Genomic DNA, 17,916 nt, shown 5'->3' with positions numbered 1-17,916 from the left:
ACAATAGCAAATTTTATCAGGTAGACGGGGGGAATCTTGTTTTTTATTTTCCTTCAGATAAGAAGTACCCAGAAACCTAACCAGATCCCACTGAACCACAAGGATGCCACACACCGGAACCTCTCTTGAACCCAATGCCTTAATGCCCCCTTCCCAAGGTAAAGCTGTGCAGTGGGTTTAACTATCAAGTCTGCCATCCTTTCCATTGTACATATCTTCAGATGTCCCTTTCCTTTACTGCATATACACATAAGCCCAGATCCACAGTACATCAAGTTGGTCCAAGCCCTTTGTTGGGGAAGCAGATTTGAGAGTTATATCTCCTGCTTCCATGCTTGACTGGCAACACACTGATAAAGCACTTTCCCTGACTGCAAACAGCAACCGCAGAGATTGGCTCTTTCTGTGGTGCAAGAACAGGCACTATGCAGCTTTATTACTAACTGCAACCTTGGGAAGATATGAAAACCTCTACAGTTTCTCCATCTAAAAAATATGAAGAATATCGGATTTCTCACATAGCGTTTTTAAAAGAGTTAAATAGAAAAAATAAATGTTAAGCCTTTAGATCAGTGCATGGCCATAGATTACATGCAATTCCTAAAGACTATCAGAATAGCTAGATTACTGATCTTTCTATATAGTGCCTGACAGATACAAAATCAAATACGCAAAAATCATGGGCTTCAGTATACTGAGATGGCTACTTTCTGGTCTGCCTCTGTCTCAGACCAACATCCAAAATTGACAGTTACTATTCAAGATAGATCATTTTCTGGACTTACTGATACTGGAGCTGATTTGATCAAAATAGCAGCCTCACAGTGGTCTTTCAAATGGCCCACTAAGGTGACTGATGTCTCCATCCTGGGAACAGGAAGAACTTCAACTCCTCCACAAAGCGAACGCCCATTTATTTGCATTAGACCTGGACAAAAAATTGAAATTTTCCAGCCATTTAGTCTGCCTCAACCACTCTTTCTTTGGGGAAGAGATATAAAAATAAAACGTCCTCTTTTACAACAACGAGGACTCATCTTAAAGATCCCACCTTTTCAGGAGGGGCCGTTATTCAAATTCCTACTCTTAAATTAACTTGAACTATTGAGACTCCAGTGTGGGTCAAGCAATGGCCTATAAAAGGGGAGAAACTCTTACAAATCCACAAGCTAGTCCAACAACAATTAGAAGCTGATCATATCAAACATTCTACTAGTCCCTGGAATTCTCTTATCTTCACACTACCTAAAAAATCAGAAAAATGGCATCTCCTACATGATCTGAGAGCCAATAACACTGTCATTCAATCTATGGGACCACTTCAACCTAGTCTACTCAGTCCTGCTACTATTCCCGAGGACTGGCCACTAATTATTATAGATTTAAAAGATGCTTTATTTACCATCCCCCTTCATCCAGATGATAACTAAAAATTTGCTTTTTCAGCTCTTGTAAAAAAAATAATCAAGAGTTGGGAACCAGCAGTTAGCGTAATGGCTATGTCACTGGACTCCCACGTTTTCGACCGTGGTTCGCGTCCTGGACCTGGTGGCTTAAAACTCACGCCAGGTGTGTGTGCGTGCGTGCCCAAGATCCCGAGAGGAGAATGGAAGAGAAGGGATTGCGGCGTGACCATCCCCCCTGGGGGGTGATTTCTCACTTTCTGTCTCTATGTCTCTCTGTCTGTCTGGCGAGCGCACGGACCCTATAGCGAAAACCTCTCCAAAAAAAAAAAAGATCAAGAGTCAATTCAAAGATTTCAATGGAAAGTTCTCTCTCAAAGAAAGACTAATGGCCCAACTATTTATCAATACCGTGTCTATCAAGCTCTGCTTCCCCCTCCTAAAGCCTTTCCTCATATTCTTATTTTCCATTTTATGGATGATATTTTTGCTACAGCTCCTACCAACCAACAGTTGACAGATCTTTATAAACACATCCAATAAACTACCGAACTTCATGGATTACAAATAGCCCCTAAAAAGGTCCAATTAAAAAGTCCTTGGCAATATCTCAGGTATACTCAGGGCAAATACTATTAGGCCTCAAAAATTAACATTAAATAGTCCAACTAAACTTACCCTCAATTCCTTAAGACAACTACTTAAAGATATAAACTGGGTGCATCCCATTTTAGGACTATCTACCAACCAATTATTAAATCTATTTAACCCTGTAAAAGCGGATACCAACCCAGTACCTCCGTGAAAACTTTCCCCTCTAGCACAACAAGAACTCCAATTGTAAAACAAGCTGTAGAGACTCGTCAATTAAATCACGTCTCACTAAAATCTTCAATTGAACTCATTATTTTTTTTTTTTGAGAGATTTTCACTGTAGGGCGTGTGCGCTCGCCAGACAGACAGAGAGAGACATAGAGACAGAAAGCGAGAAATCACCCCCCAGGGGGGATGGTCACGCCGCAATCCCCTCTCCTCCATTCTCCTCTCAGGATCTTGGGCACGCATGCACACGCGCCCGGCGTGAGTTTTTTAAGCCACCGGGTCCGGGACACGAACTGCGGTCGACTACGTGGGAATCCAGCGACATAGCCATTACGCTAACTGCTGGTTCCCAACTCATTATTTTTAATATCTTTCATAACCCTAATGGTCTTTTAGGCCAATTTACCTCTGAGTTACATTTCTTAAAGTTATTTCTTGGTTCCTCTTACCATAAAACCTTTACCCTCACCACAGATCTTATGACCACTAACATCATCAAAGGCCTTGCCAAAACTATTTACCCCTTCCACAAAAAGATTTTCAGGCCTTACTACAACAAAGCTTACAAGCTGCATTAGCAGATTTTAACCCTGTTTTGTTTCATCACCCTTCCTCTAAAATCCTTACCTTTATTTACTCAGGTTCCTATCTCAATTCCTACAAAAATTTTAAAAGTAGCCATTCCCGATGCTTTGACCATCTTTACCCATGGCTCAGGCAAAACACAAAAAACTGTTATCATTTGAAAAGATAAAGACAAATAGCAATATTTTATTAACACAGGTTTTTCTACTACCCAACAAGCTAAATTAAGAGCATTCTTCTCAGTCTTGTAACACTTCCCTTCCTAACCTCTTAACATTATTCCTGATTCCCATTATGTTGTTCATACTGCTTTTTATATTGAACATGCTTATAAAACGATATTTCCAATGAAACATTATTTCAACAATTTCTAACTTTACAGTCCCTTTTGGATGATTGCAAACATCCCATTTTTGTAATGCATATTCGCTCACATTCGAAACTTCCCAGCCCTCAAACCTTAGGCAATCACCAGTCAGATTGAGTTGTTGCTGCCTTCTCTCTTGCCTTTAATCAGACACAACTTTCTCACTATCTTCATCACCAAAATGCTCAAGCTCTTTGTAAAACCTTCCATATCACTGCCAGACAAGTCCAAACAATTGTTCGCACATATCCCTCCTGTCAACTCATTTCAGGCCATTCTTTAGGCCATGGAGTTAATCCTAGAAGACTTCACTATAATCACATTTGACAAACTGAGTTATGAGTCTTCCTCTGGTAAACTTAAATTTATTCATGTAACTACTGATACTTATTCTCAATTTATTCATGCTACCCTTTTATTAGGAGAAAAAAATACATCATGCTATTTCTCATCTTTTTAAATATATTACCATTATGGGTGTACCTAAATAATCAAAAACAGATAATGGCCCCTGCTATACCAGCCTAAGATTTAATCATATTTTCCAAGATTTTCATATACAACATGTTAATGAAATTCCTCAAAATCCTACCAGTCAAGTCCTTATAAAATATACTTACCACACTCTTTAAAAATCAGGGAATCCTTCTACTCCAGGGAAATCCCTCAAGATACACTTTCCAGGGGTTTATATACTACCAATTTTTTAAATCTTGCTGAACAAAATAATGCACCCAATCAAAGACAATGGCAATTATCCCAGTATCATCCCGGCCCCCATTATTGGTTTATATCAGAGGTTGGGAACCAAACTCACAATGGGAAGGACTATACACCCTAATAACTTGGGCCAGAGGGTCTATATGAGTCTACATACCTACAGGAACTCAGCAGATACCATTACAGAAGATCAACTTTCATCATGACACCAATCTTCTGCCTCAGTTCTAAATCTCAGCCTAAATGACTGAAGCCCATTACCCTTCACTCAACGAGTTCTAGGAATCACCTGGGGCCAACTGAAAAAAATGAGACCAACAAACAAGTGGTAACTATTCTCCAAAATGCAGGAGTGCCTAACACCCCTGAGAATTTACTTTTTCCTTATTTTGATCATCTCTCTCCAGATAGTTCAAAGGTAACAAGTTGGATTTATATCTCTATCCTGCTCCTTTGTCTTCCCCTGTATAGGCCACCCAATACATGACACATGTACTAATCATCTCCTTTTTAGACTACTTACTTGATTGGATGAATATTTTCACTGATCCTTCTCTCTCCTCTAATGACACAGCCGGAACTGGAGGAATTTGGCTCCCACCACCTGGTCCTCTTCTGGAATATTTAGAATGGCTACCCATCAATTCTTCCTTTTGTTTTGCTCCCCTAACCCACATATCTGTCTTATTACCAAACCCTCCAACTACAGATACCTTCAAATTATCCTACAAAAATGTCTCTATAATCAGCTCCAAGTCCATAAAAATATAACTAATTTAACTTTTATACCTCTTTGGCATCTACCTTTACAAATATGAAAATACAGCTCCCTCTCTTTAAAAAAAGTGGACCTGGGGCCAGCAGTTGGCGTAATGGCTATGTCACGGAACTCTCATGTAGTCGACCACAGTTCGAGTCTCGGACCTGGTGGCTTAAACTCACACCAGGCACATGTACATGCATGCCTAAGATCCCGAGAGAATGGAGGAGAAGGGATTGCGGTGTGGCCATCACCTGGGGGGGGGTGATTTCTCACTTTCTGTTTCTCTATCTCTCTCTTTCTGGTAAGTGCACACACCCTACAGCAAAACAAAACAAAACAAAACAAACTCTTAAAAAAAAAAATGTGGACCTGTATCTAATTAAAAACCTAAATTCTATTAGATCATCAGGAAAGTCATGATATATTTTTCTATGCAAAGACGTGTCTCTTTCCCAACAATACAATACAATGTCAATTGGCAACCTTATACAAAAGAGTTCCCTCAAATAACTTTACTCTTTTTTTTTTTTGGAAAGGTTTTCACTATAGGGCATGTGCACTCGCCAGACAGACAGAGAGATAGAAAGCGAGAAACCACCCCCAAGGGGTGATGGCCACGCCACAAGCCCTTCTCCTCCATTCTCCTCTTGGGATCTTGGGCACACACGCACACACGCCCGGCGTGAGTTTAAGCCGCCGGGTATGGGACTTGAACCACAGTCAACTACATGGGAGTCCAGCAACATAGCCGTTACGCTAACTGCTGGTTCCCGTGTCTCTCTCTGTTCTTCTGGTGAGGGCACGTGCCCTATAGCAAAAAAAAAAAAAAACTTCTCCAAAAAAAAAAAAAAAAAAAAAGAACTCATCTGGCTATGGCAGTTCAACATCACAGTTCTCAAACAAGTGTATAAGTTCATTTGAGTCAAATCTCTAGTGTGAATTTAATATTGGATCTTCAGGAAAGTCATGACACATTTTTGCATAGAAAAATACATCATGGGGACCAGCAGGTATAATGGCTACGTCACTGACTCTCATGTAGTCGACCACAGTTGAAGTCCCAGACATGGTAGCTTAAAATCACACCGGGCACATGTGCGTGCGTGCCCAAGATCTGAGAGGAAAATAGAGGAGAAGGGATTGTGGTGTGGCCATCCCCCTTAGAGGGTGATTTCTTGCTTTCTGTTTCTCTGTCCCTATCTTTCTGGTGAGCACATGTGCTTTATAACAAAGAAAAAAAACATCATGTACTTTCCCAAAAATACATTATATCTTTCCCAATGACCTAATATTAACAAAAATCAAGTTAAGTGAAGATATTACAGATTGGCAGTGTACTAATATCAGGCATTATGGATTACCTTCAACTTCTCCCTTGTTCTATATCCACTCAGGTAAGCTATAGCTGAAGGAAAATGCGTGTCTGGAAAAGATCTTACAATTAGCAAAGAGATGAAAGTTAATTGTGCAAAGTTTAGAGCTCATGATATGAAAGCATAGTGTTCTTAATACTTAGTGACTCATTTTATACCTTATCCCCGTTACTGAAGTAAACAAATGCAAGTGGTAGCCAGTCTCTGAAAAGACAGAAATATCTGGTCATAATGAGAATGCATGGTTCTCTTTCTTACTGACTCATCCAAAAACATCCACCACAAACAAAGCTCAAAATCATAAAATTCAATTTCTCATTTTTTCCAAAAAAATGTTTAGTTTTTCTACTTAGGCAAAAGTATAGATGTGCTTCTTTAACAACGTGATAAGTAAAAATCTGTAAGATTAAACTGATCATTGTATTTCAAAGAACATATTCTATGGCTACTTCTTATTTTATGGAAGAGAGCTCCTCTGTGAATATAAAGCAAATGGTCACTATTCATCCATAATATTCCATTATTTATTTACCAAAAACTTTTTATTATATTCTAACCACTGTGGTAGGCAAATAAATTATGACAGTAAATTTGAGAAATTCCACCCACATGGAACATGTCATGAGAGCTATCATGGCAAAGCAAAAAGTTATAAAGGGTGTTTGCTATGGTATAGTTGCTAGATTTTGCAAATAAAAATATGGATCAACAAATAATGCCCAGGACATCCTTAACACTAAAAATTATTTGCTGTTTTTCTGAACTTCAATTTTAATTGAGCATCCTTTCATGTAGCAAATCTAACTTGGAGGGATGACTTGGGAATGGAGGTAGGGTGAATGGAGAGAAAGGAAGGCTTCCTTCAGAAAGTTAATTCCTAAAATAAATCCAGAGCAGAGCAGAGAAAAGGCAGGGAACAAATCCTTCTGTGTGGAAATATTGCGATGTTGGGACCAGCAGTTAGAGTAATGGCTGTGTCGCTGGACTCCCATGTAGTCGACCGCAGTGCAAGTCCCGGACCTGGTGGCTTGAACTCACGCTAGGCACATGTGCGTTCCCAAGAGTCCAAGAGGAGAATGGAGGAGAAGGGATTGCGGAGTGGCCCTCGGGGGTGATTTCTCGCCGTCACTCTTTCTGGCAAGCGCATGCACCCTATAGCGGGGGGTGATTTCTCGCCATCACTCTGTCTTTCTGGCAAGCGCATGCACCCTATAGCAAAAATCTCTCCAAAAAAAGAAAAAGAACAACAACAAAAAAAAGAAATATAGCGATGTCACCACTGAAAGAGTCCAGGAATTGAAAGCAGCAAAGCAATTAGAGTAAGAAATAAGAAAAAGGGTTATGGTGAGAGATGAAGCCTGAGAGAAAATACGGGCCAATCTGGGTATTCTAAGCTTTGAAATTAAGGTTTTTGTGCTTTATCGTAGTATTAGTGAGATTCCATTATAGAACTTTGAGCAGCCCATTCTGGCTGCACGTGAAGAATGAATTAGAATAGGGCAGACAGGATGCTGATATTCTTGTTAGGAGTCCACTGGTGTAATTTAGGTGGAGTCTATGACAGGTTGTGAACAGAAGCAGTGGGAACAGGTGCATGAGCAACATCTGAACTAGTGACGGCACAGAAACAGGCAACTGTAAAGATGGACAGAAAAGGTGAATGAGAGGAAGAAAAACCAGTAGAAGCAAGCATTAGGGAAAATAGAGAATAAATGTCAATTCAAATGTCCTTTTCTGAGGAAACAAGTAAGAGAAAGATGAGAAGTTACTCTTAGATTTAGCCATGAGGAAGTCTCAGAGGAACAGTTAGAAGCCAAAGTAGAATGCAGTTGGTTAAGAACAAGGTGATACTGGCCTAGGAACCTTGGCTGGAGCAATTCAAGACTCCGTTTTCCTCTCTGCCCTTTTCACAGGTGAAGGTCAAGGACAGAAGAGTTTAGAAATGGAGTAGCCAGTGGCCCAATCAGGTGGAAGAGCGCCGCGAGCTGATCGCTAGGGGCCAATCCTTTCCTAGAGCCCACTTGATTGACAGAGCCTTGCGCCAAAGATCGAGCGCAGAGCGGGAGGCGAATCAAAACGGGGCGGAGTTCCTGGGCAGTAACCCGGAACCGGTTAGGGACTCGATTCCCATTGTGAGGCCAGGTCTGGGGAGGGCTCTCAGCGAGAATGGCAATACCATTTGGGCCAATAGTTAAGCCACATCAAATGAGCGGCAGTCAGGCTAACCAATGGGTGGTGGAGAAGAGGCGAGAGAAATAGGTAGGCGGGGTATCATTGAAGCATCTCTTTTTCTACCCCCCTCGGGCTACCGTGCTGAGGTGCCTCGGGGGTCGCAGGTGAACCATTCTGTTCCGCGGAAGCGACCAGGGAAGTGGCGACTCTGTGCCCGGTGGGTCCCCTCTCCATAGGGTGTGTCCTGGTCGAGTCAGCGGCAGGTGGCCGCCCCCCTGCTGCCGGCGTTGGCCCTGGTTTTGCGGCGTAGCTGGACTGCAAAGCTCGGGAGGAGCGCCACACGCGGCTGTCGCCTGACGGGGAAGGGCGTGTAAGGCCCCAAACGCACAAACAGGACTGCGGAAGTTTCTGGGTACTCAGTTTAATATCCAGTGAAAGGAACCCCGTTTCTGGTTCCTCAGCTCTAGTTGGGTACTACCGCAGTGTTGTGGCCCAGTCAGGTGTGCGGCCCCTGCTCCGGGGAGCCGGGAAGCTGGTCTTCCTTGATTCCTCCCAGGGTCTGTTACTGGGTGGCCCGAAAGGAGATGATAGGGACGGGTGAAAGTACTTTGTTAACAGGCGACCCCCAAGTAAACTTTCTTTACCTACTGCGAGTTTTAGAGAAGAACATCTAACTCGGCGGGGAGTGGATCTTCTGTAAGAATGTAAGAGACGGGAAAGCCACACTTTAAAAACGATCGGGGTTGAGGGAAGTTAATAGATTGTGATGCTTTTCCTCTTGCACTGCTTAATTTTCTTTCTTTCTTTCTCTCTCTCTCTTTCTCTTTCTTTCTTCGGACTCTGATTTTCCTCGGGTCTCTTAATTGTGTTTTATGCAGTATCCAGAAACTTCATACTCCAGTGTTAATCCTTTTAAAATTTGCCTGGTTATAACATGCCATTGGCGGTACATCATCATACCAAGGATTGTGTAAGTGAACTACATATTGTTTTTACTTCCAGCCAGTAAAGAATGATTGTGATGTGCTATTTCAGGAAAATGACTGTTCTCTGTATTTGGGCATGGAAAGTCTATAGGTTGCAACTATTGTACTCTCTTCTGTGAAGACAGGGACAATGACCATTATAAAAAAGGTTAGCATTTGGCATCTAAAATGGCATCTTTTCACATTTTTCTAAGGTGTTGTATCTCCAGCACCAAAAACAGTGCATGACACATAGTAAGAGCTCAATATATACTTTTGAGAAAAATTATTGGGGAATGTATGGCAGAAAACCTAAACTTCTGTTAGATTTTCTGGATACCAAAACACAAAGGAGAGGACAGAAAAGATAAACATTCTTGGAAACATAGCTTTTGTTCATGCAAGCATAGTCCACAACTCAAGATGCATCGATGTCATTTTCTTACACTTAATCAGAAAATGTCAAGTTTTCAGTGGAAGATTTTTACATAATTAAGCCAACACTGAATGGTAATAAGATTCAACCTAAGGTCAATGTCAGTGAAGTTAAAAATGTGTTGAAGTATATTTTATTGATTAAATAGTCCATCAACTCAGCATTGATCTGGGTCAGAGGAATACCACCTTGTAAGCTGGAGTTATGGAGTTAGGAAGTGTTGGGGGAAATTGCCATAGAAGTAAGCAACAACTGCTGACAAATTTAAAAAATATACAGACTCCATGGTAGGTTTAAAAGGATTGCTATAACAATCCATTTATTAAATCAGTCTCACATTCCGAGCACAGTCAAGTTTGATAGTGGATATCTGCATTAATTAGGATTCTCTTGACAATTTCAATAATCATTTATGATATATTTTTGTTACATATTATAGTTTACATTTTAAAATATAAAAGATAACTTGCATGAATTTCAACAACATGTGACTTTTCACAAGTATATTTTTATTTTTCATTCAGTTTTTAGCAAAGAAGAGAGTCTAAGCCTGCATTAAAGATCTCTAGAAGGGCCAGCAGGTGATGTGGTTAAGTCACTGTACTCGCATGTGGCCAATCGCGGTTGGAGTCCTGAACCTGGCAACTTGAAAATTCATGCCAAGCACATGTGTGTGCATGCTCAGACTCCTAGGAGGAGAATGGAAAAGAAGGAATTGAGGTGTTGCCATTCCCACCCTTGGGGATGATTTCTCACTTTCCCCTCTCACTGTCTCTCTCTGTCTTTCTCTAGCAAGTGCTCACATCCTATGGCAATCCTTAAAAAAAAAAAGAGGTGATTAGAAGATGGGGAAAGGGATAGAAAGAGAAACAGAAAATAATTCAATAAAATTAAGCCAAAAACCTGAAATTTCTATGGACACATAAAACTTGTGTTTAAAAGAAGAGGTGGGGCTGGTAGATGGCATAGATCATTAGGGGCACTGGACTCCCACATGGCAGGCTGCAGTTTTGAGTCCTGGACCTGGCTTGCTCTTTTGCTTTCCTTCTCTCTCCCTCTCAACTTTAAAATAATGATAGTAATAATAATAATAACAACATAAAATTAAATAATTCTGAAACATAATAATAAAGAAGAGGAGCCAGCAGGTAGTATAGCGATAAAAGTGCTGGACTCCCACGTGGCCAACCGCAGTTTGAGTCCCAGACCTGGTGGCTTGAAAATCATGCCAGGCACATGTGCATGTGTGCCCAAAATCCCAGGAGGAGACTGAAGGAGAAGGGATTGTAGCGTGGCCATCCCCATTGTAGCATGGAGGTGACTTCTCTCTTTCCTTGTCTTGTCTCTGGTGGGTGCACATACTCTATTGCAAAAACCTTAAAAAAGAAAGAAAGAAGGCAGCCAAAATCAATATAGGCAAGAAATTATATATGACATTAGATAAACTGAACTCTATGGCTGTGCCAAAGCATGTACACATTATGCAAAATTCTGAAGAACATTTTCAGCAAGCAGGCCATATTGCTATTCAGGCAGTCCCTAGCAGTGGTAAGCAGGTTATTGAAGACATTTTTTAAAAAAAATACAAAATCAGGAAGTTAAATATCCATAGAAATGGAACAGAGGGAGCCAGCAGGCAGTGTGGTATTGAAGGTGCTGGACTCCCACATGGCCAGCCATAGTTCAAGCCCTGAATCCAGTGGCTAGAAAATCATACCAGGCTTATAATCTAGTGATGAAAGGCTGATACTTTACTATAATCTCAATATCAAGCATGCTGTACCGGATGCAATGAATTTAAATTTTATCACTAAATGTCTAGAGAAATTTTGAAAGTCTGCTTTAGAAATAATTTGTAATCTGAGGCCAGCAGGTGACATGGTTAAGGGCACCGGACTCCTACATGGCCAACAACAGTTCGAGTCCCGGACCTGGTGGCTTGCTTTCTCTCTCTCACTCTGTCCCTCTCTGGTCAAATAAAAATAAATAAAGCTAAATAAATAATTCTGTAGTAAAAAAGAAATAATTTGTAATCTTTTTTGTTCATACTTTGCTGATATTTTGAGGGTGTGTGAAATTGACAGTCATTACTTGAGAGTTTCTTTTCTTTTTTCTAAGGATTTATTTAATTTTATTTATTATTTTTTAATTTCCTATAGGGCATGTCTGCTCACCAGAAAGAGAAAGAAGGAGAGGGAGAAAGTAAGCTACTATGTCTGGGACTCAAACCATGGTTTGGCCATGTGGGAGTCCACCACCCTAACTACCACACCACCTGCTGGTTCCTAAGAGTTTATTTTATGCTGTTGGGAACTTTTAGTTCTCTGATCTCCATTTTAGTAGCAAAGGGCAGTTCAGGAGGAGATGGTTATTCCACAAAAGTGATTAGAAACAGATGTGATGGGCATGTTTTTGGTGATGTTATTAGATATATGCAAAGTCAGTTGAACAGAAATTAATAGGAAACTGAAGAGGAAAAAATGCATAAAAACTTCTTGCTAAAGTGATAATAGCAAGTGCATTGTTATTAAAGTTTAAAAATAAGGTATTAGCATCTACTTTTCGGTCCCAGAGAAAAAAGGCTCAACAGTATTAAAAAGACTTTAGTCCATTTCCTGATTAAATTTAGTCTTGCTTAAGAACTCTATTTTTGATTTTCATTAGAAGATACTATTTGTATTGTTAATTGCCAAAGGAATTTTTTTTTCATACTAGTAAAAATTTTAAATTGGCAGACATAGTAGTACTTAAGAGAGAAGAAACCATGTGTTAAGAGGTAAACTATAGCACAGAAAAATCTAGAGTTTATTTGAGCAAGGGGTGATTGATAAATAACTCCAATCCAGAAGTAGTTCAGGGACTCCCAAGGGGGAAACTCAAGGGAAAGGCTTTTATAAGATGAGTACAGAAGTAAAGCAAACGAGGTATTTGATTGGCTACAGTTATAGGGTTGCATTATTTGGTCTGTCCTGTTGGAAAGTTCATAATTATATAACTGGAAGTTTGTTGGTGGCTTCTAATTGGTTAGCCTTAAGATTCATTTCATTGGGCATTGATGAAAAATATCCTGTTTTGGGACCAGCAGTTAGCGTAATGGCTATGTTGTAGGATTCCCATGTAGTTGACCACGGTATGAGTCCTGGACCCGGTGGCTTAAACTCACGCCAGGCACGTGTGTGTGCGTGCCCAAGATCCCGAGAGGAGAATGGAGGAGAAGGGATTGTGGCATGACCATCCCCCCGGGGGGTGATTTCTCACTTTCTGTCTCTCTCTGTCTGGAGAGTGCACGCGCCCTATAGCAAAAACCTCTTCAAAAAAAAAAAAAAAAGAAAGAAAAATATCTGGTTTCAAGTTTTGCTTACGTTTATGTGTAAATCAAGCAAAGTTACGGCTTTTTTGTTTTCATGTTTTTTTCTTTTTTTTTTAGCTTTTGCTATAGGGCACGTGTGCTTACTGGAGAGAGAGAGAGACAGACAGAGTGAGAAATCACCTCCTAGAAGGATGAGCATACCATAATCTCTTCCAGTCTCCTCTTAAGACTCTGAGAATGTGTACACATATGTCTGGCATATTTTTCAAGCAATAGGATCCGGGATTTGTACTGCAGAGTTGGCCACTTGGGATCCAGCCACCTTAACCACCATGCTACCAGCTGGCCCAGTTAAGGTCATTTAATAACTGGCTTTGTCGTCTCAAATAATTCTTAGGCCTGATCTCCATTTTAACTTTATTTTACCATCTGGTAGAAGAAATGTAATGGGTTGAAAGATTGATCAGTTTATTTTATCTAGACCTTCCACATAGATATGAATCTGCACCTTTAGAATATCTTCTACTAAATGGCATGTCAAAACTTTTCGAACATACTTCTGATATCTTAACTGTCAGACTGCTAATAAGGGTGAGGTAGATATGACAGAAGGGAACCTGAATTTTAAGTCTTGTCAATTTTTGTGGTGTTTTTTGTTTGTTTGTTTTTCAGTATTATTTATTTATTTCAGTTTGACCAGAGAGGGACAAAGTGAGAGCGAGCTAGACAGATGGAAAGTGAGAAAGCAAGCCACCAGAGAATCAGGACTTCAGCTGTGGTCAGCCATATGGGAGTCCAGCATCCTTAACCCCCATGCCACCCGTCAGTTTTAATGAGCAATGTTGTATGCCAGTTAATTTCTTTGAATCACATTTTGTAAATAGAAAGGCTGGTATTACCATATAATGCTGTGGTGGGGACTGAACAAAAGGACCTGGAACTTTATGGGATATTTGGTATTTTTTTATTTTGCAGGAAAAGTTTTTGGTTATAGTAATTGATCTACAAATCTATCTCTTTCTATTCTCTCATTTTGTAGGAGAGAGAAAAGTGAGCCTCTAGCAATATTTAGTGAGTGAAATTAAGTGGTTGAATGGGATGGCTGGGAAAATCCTTGCCATTTTTATATCTTACAATATTTTTATTGTTTCAGGACATTTTATTCCAAGCTTATATTTACATTTCTAAGTTGGTTTAACTTAACAAGGAATTTTAATTTATGAAGCAGGAAAATATAGGTAGTTGCCATTTCTTTTATCAAATTACATTGTCACAGATTTGTTTCTGAGTTTTTACTGATTTTGCATCTCAGCCCTTCAGTTTTCCTCTACAATTATTCTACAGAATGTACTCCCCCCCTTTTCGATACCTCATTTTGAATTTGGCACATAGGCACATTTCTTCAAAATATGTTTATGGTGTGACTCTCATATGCCAGAAATTCCACTAAGTCTTAGGGGTTAATTGTGTGCAGAAATATCCCTGCTCTTGTGAAATTTGAAGTGAAGTGGGGAAGAGACAGACTCCAAATTGTATATTAGCACAATTGTAAAATGTAGACTAGGTAGAGTAGTTGACTTGTCAGGAAAGGATTCACTGAGAAACAAGTGCTTATTCTACAAGCTGAGGGTTGAGGAGCAATTAAGTAGACCAAGGGAGCAATCCATTTTCTAGAAAGAGTGAACTATGTTGACAATGGCCCTGAACAAGGAGTGAACTTGATGAGTTAGTACCTGAAAGGTCAGTGTTGATGGAGAGAGTGAATTAGTGGGAGAAGTAGGGGATAAGTGAAAAGTGAATACTGTCAACTTGGTAGGAACCACAGCAGCAGCCCAGGTGAGAGAAGATGGTACCTTGGCTGGTGGTGTTGGCAAGGCAAAAACCTCTACCCCCCCAAAAAAAGATAAAAAGAAAAGTTGGAATTGTATTTGGATCATTGTTCTTTGTTTCTTTTTAAAATTATATAACTTATTGGGTTGAAATGTGCAAAAGAGATTGCAGACTGATTAATTGATTTTACTTTTTTTCCCCTTTAGGAATTACATGGCCTACTCTGCTAATAGATGAATGGGAAACAGTGATTTGAACTAAGTGCCAACAAAGGATTACCTTTGTTTTTTGTGCTTTACCTCATTCCTCACATTTTTTTCTCTACTCTTACTGTAAAAACTGCACTTAAGTTAAAAAAAATGAAGCAGTTGAAAAGAAAAAGGAAAAGCAATTTTAGTGTTCAGGAAACTCAGACTCTTTTGAAAGAAATTACAAAAAGGAAAGAAGTCATTTTTTCCAAGCAGCTCAATACAACAATTAATGTGATGAAGAGAATGGCGTGGGAGGAGATTGCACAATGTGTAAATGCTGTCGGAGAAGGAGAACAGAGGACAGGGACAGAAGTGAAAAGAAGGTACCTTGATTGGCGAGCACTTATGAAGAGAAAGAGGATGAAGGCAAACATTCAGCTGGTTGGTTCAGGGTTTTCCCTTCCCACATCTGACTTAGATGACTCTCTCACCGAGGAGATAGATGAAAAGATTGGATTTCGAAATGATGCCAATTTTGACTGGCAGAATGTGGCAGATTTTAGAGACGCAGGTGGATCCTTAACAGAGGTCAAAGTGGAAGAAGAAGAAAGGGATCCTCAAAGTCCTGAAGTAAGTATTAGCCCATGAACTCCCCTTTTTTCCTTTTTCTATTCTTATATGCCAGTGTATAGTCCAGGAATAGTTAAGAAAGTCCCAGATTTTCCAACGTATTTAAAGATACGTAACAAGACCATGACATTTGTTTATTAGTTACATTATTTTTTTTAAAGTTTAGATATTTGTTTCTTCCATGAGTAAGAAAGACAACTCACTCAACAGGATCTTGACACCACCGTCCATATTGTCTACACCCAGCCTTCAGCCAGCCCCAGATCATGGGCAAACATGTGCCTGGAATACTTACCACGGAAGTGTCTAGACATGAATCCTGCATCTTCCCATGTGCATCTGCCTCTCAGGGTATCACATTTTACCTAATGCATTGCTATCCAGCTCCCCTCTTTTGTAATTGCCAGAGGATGTATATAATGCACCCATCAGAGACAGAGCAAGAAAGTATGCTGCATCCCCCCAACTCCAGTGAGGTATGATCACTGCAACCCTGTCTCAATTTTTCTGTTCTACAGGGATTTGGGGAATGAACAGATATATGCCTAGAAAATTTTTCAAGCCACTGGAGATAGGATTCCAACCACAGTCAGCCCTGTGGAATCTGGCTCCCTTAAACACAAGGCCACAGTTATATGTGGGTAACAACCCCCTCTACATCATGATGTATCTTTCTTCTCACTTAAATATAATTATCTTGGTGTATATTAGTGATATCAAGTAATTCAATGTAAATTTTTTTCAAAATTCAAATTAGGGTCAGTTCTGTTGTGCTGTGATAATATGCTGCCTAGGAAAAGCTGGATCCCACATGGCAAGCTTGGTTTGGATACCTGGCTCTGTCATCCTGACACACAGACAGCAGAGCAAGTGCTCAAGATCTAATGGGCTGGAAGGTTGGAGAAAGGGGATGGTAGGGTGGCTAGACCCTGTAGAGGGTGCACATCTCTCTCTCTTTCTCACACGCAAATGTATGCACCTATGAATAAAGAAAATTCTTTAAAGAACTGAAATAGTTTTGTGTGTTCAAACAATATAGAAACGTAAAAAATGGACAAATTGACAACCATGAAATATAGATAAATACTGAAAATCATTTTTTTTCTTTTCTCTTAGTTTGAAATTGAGGAGGAAGAAGAAATGTTATCATCAGTCATACCAGATTCCCGAAGGGAAAATGAACTTCCTGATTTCCCCCACATTGATGAGTTTTTCACCCTTAACTCAACACCATCTAGATCTGCATATGATGAGCCTCATTTGCTTGTAAACATAGAGAAACAGAAACTAGAATTGGAGAAACGACGATTAGATATTGAGGCTGAAAGACTACAGGTAGAAAAGGAACGCCTACAGATCGAGAAAGAGAGACTTCGGCATCTAGACATGGAACACGAGAGGCTTCAGCTGGAAAAGGAGCGGCTTCAGATTGAGAGAGAGAAGCTGAGGCTACAGATAGTCAGTTCCGAGAAACCATCATTGGAAAATGAACTTACTCAAGGAGAAAAGTCATTACTTCAACCACAGGACATAGAAACAGAGAAGTTAAAACTGGAGCGAGAACGCTTGCAACTGGAAAAAGATCGGCTGCAGTTTCTGAAGTTTGAATCTGAGAAGCTGCAGATTGAAAAGGAACGCTTACAAGTAGAGAAGGAAAGACTTCGAATTCAGAAGGAAGGACATTTGCAGTGATTTTGTTTTTGTGTTTGTTTTTAGGCTTCCACTTAGCAGTGTTTGTAAACTGTAGATTTTTCTCATAGCCAGTGATATAGAGATGGTTGCTGGATTAGTCAGTGTTTGTGTGTGTGTGGGGGGGGTTATTTTTTTTTCTGTCTAATGTCAGTGTTTTCAGTAGGAAAGAGTTAGTTATATGTGGGTGACTGTATGCTTAGGTAGTATATTATATAAAACTCTGTGCCCTAGCATAAACAGTATAGGGGAAGCTTACTGTGTTGGACTCTTTATGTTAGTAATATTACATAGGGTCTTGTATAATCTGTGCACCCAGAGTTTACAGTTATGTCTATGTAATATTCTAGCCCAGAGGGTCTTAACCAGGGGTGGTTTGGATCCCAGAAGATATTTGGCAATGTCTGTAGACATTTTCAGTTGTCAAAAATTGAGGTGAGTGAGGGTGCAGGATGCTACTGGCATCTAGAACCAAAGATGCTGCTAAATATCCTGCAATACAGAGGATACCCCACCCCTTCTACATTAAAAAATTTTTGAATCCAAAATGTCATTAGTGCTGAGGTTGAGAAACCCTACTCTAGCCTAACTGTGCACCTCTATAGCTATATCCTATAGTTTTAGAATATTAAAACCTCAAATATTTATGTGGGTAGGTAC

At 40.0% G+C, this 17,916-nt stretch overlaps 1 protein-coding gene and 1 long non-coding RNA gene across 6 annotated transcripts in view; one reads left to right on the top strand and one right to left on the bottom strand.

The window, feature by feature from the left end:
• MSANTD4 (Myb/SANT DNA binding domain containing 4 with coiled-coils) overlaps positions 1-17,916 on the top strand; it is an 83,157-nt gene extending 65,241 nt beyond the window's left edge. Inside the window, exons 1-4 of one of the 5 annotated variants that reach the window (XM_006150936.3) lie at positions 8,298-8,422; positions 9,084-9,175; positions 14,953-15,567; positions 16,684-17,916. In XM_006150936.3, coding sequence (XP_006150998.1) covers positions 15,106-15,567; positions 16,684-17,259 — 1,038 coding nt within the window. In that variant the 5' untranslated portion in view covers positions 8,298-8,422; positions 9,084-9,175; positions 14,953-15,105 and the 3' untranslated portion in view covers positions 17,260-17,916. Of the gene's footprint in view, positions 1-8,297; positions 8,423-8,451; positions 8,910-9,083; positions 9,176-14,952; positions 15,568-16,683 lie in introns of those variants that run through there. The other 4 variants (XM_014588775.2, XM_006150937.3, XM_014588776.2 and 1 more) reach the window with 4 other exon arrangements.
• On the bottom strand, positions 791-6,345 carry LOC106735125 (uncharacterized). Its single transcript, XR_001370542.2, has 4 exons — positions 6,192-6,345; positions 6,022-6,094; positions 4,421-4,512; positions 791-928 (listed from the first exon to the last, which is right to left on the bottom strand). It is a non-coding gene; the product is annotated as an uncharacterized LOC106735125 (long non-coding RNA).

This window comes from Tupaia chinensis, unplaced genomic scaffold (assembly GCF_000334495.1).
Source record: "Tupaia chinensis unplaced genomic scaffold, TupChi_1.0 Scaffold000311_2, whole genome shotgun sequence".
Lineage (NCBI taxonomy): Eukaryota > Metazoa > Chordata > Mammalia > Scandentia > Tupaiidae > Tupaia > Tupaia belangeri.
This window is presented reverse-complemented; position numbering and strand designations above follow the sequence as displayed.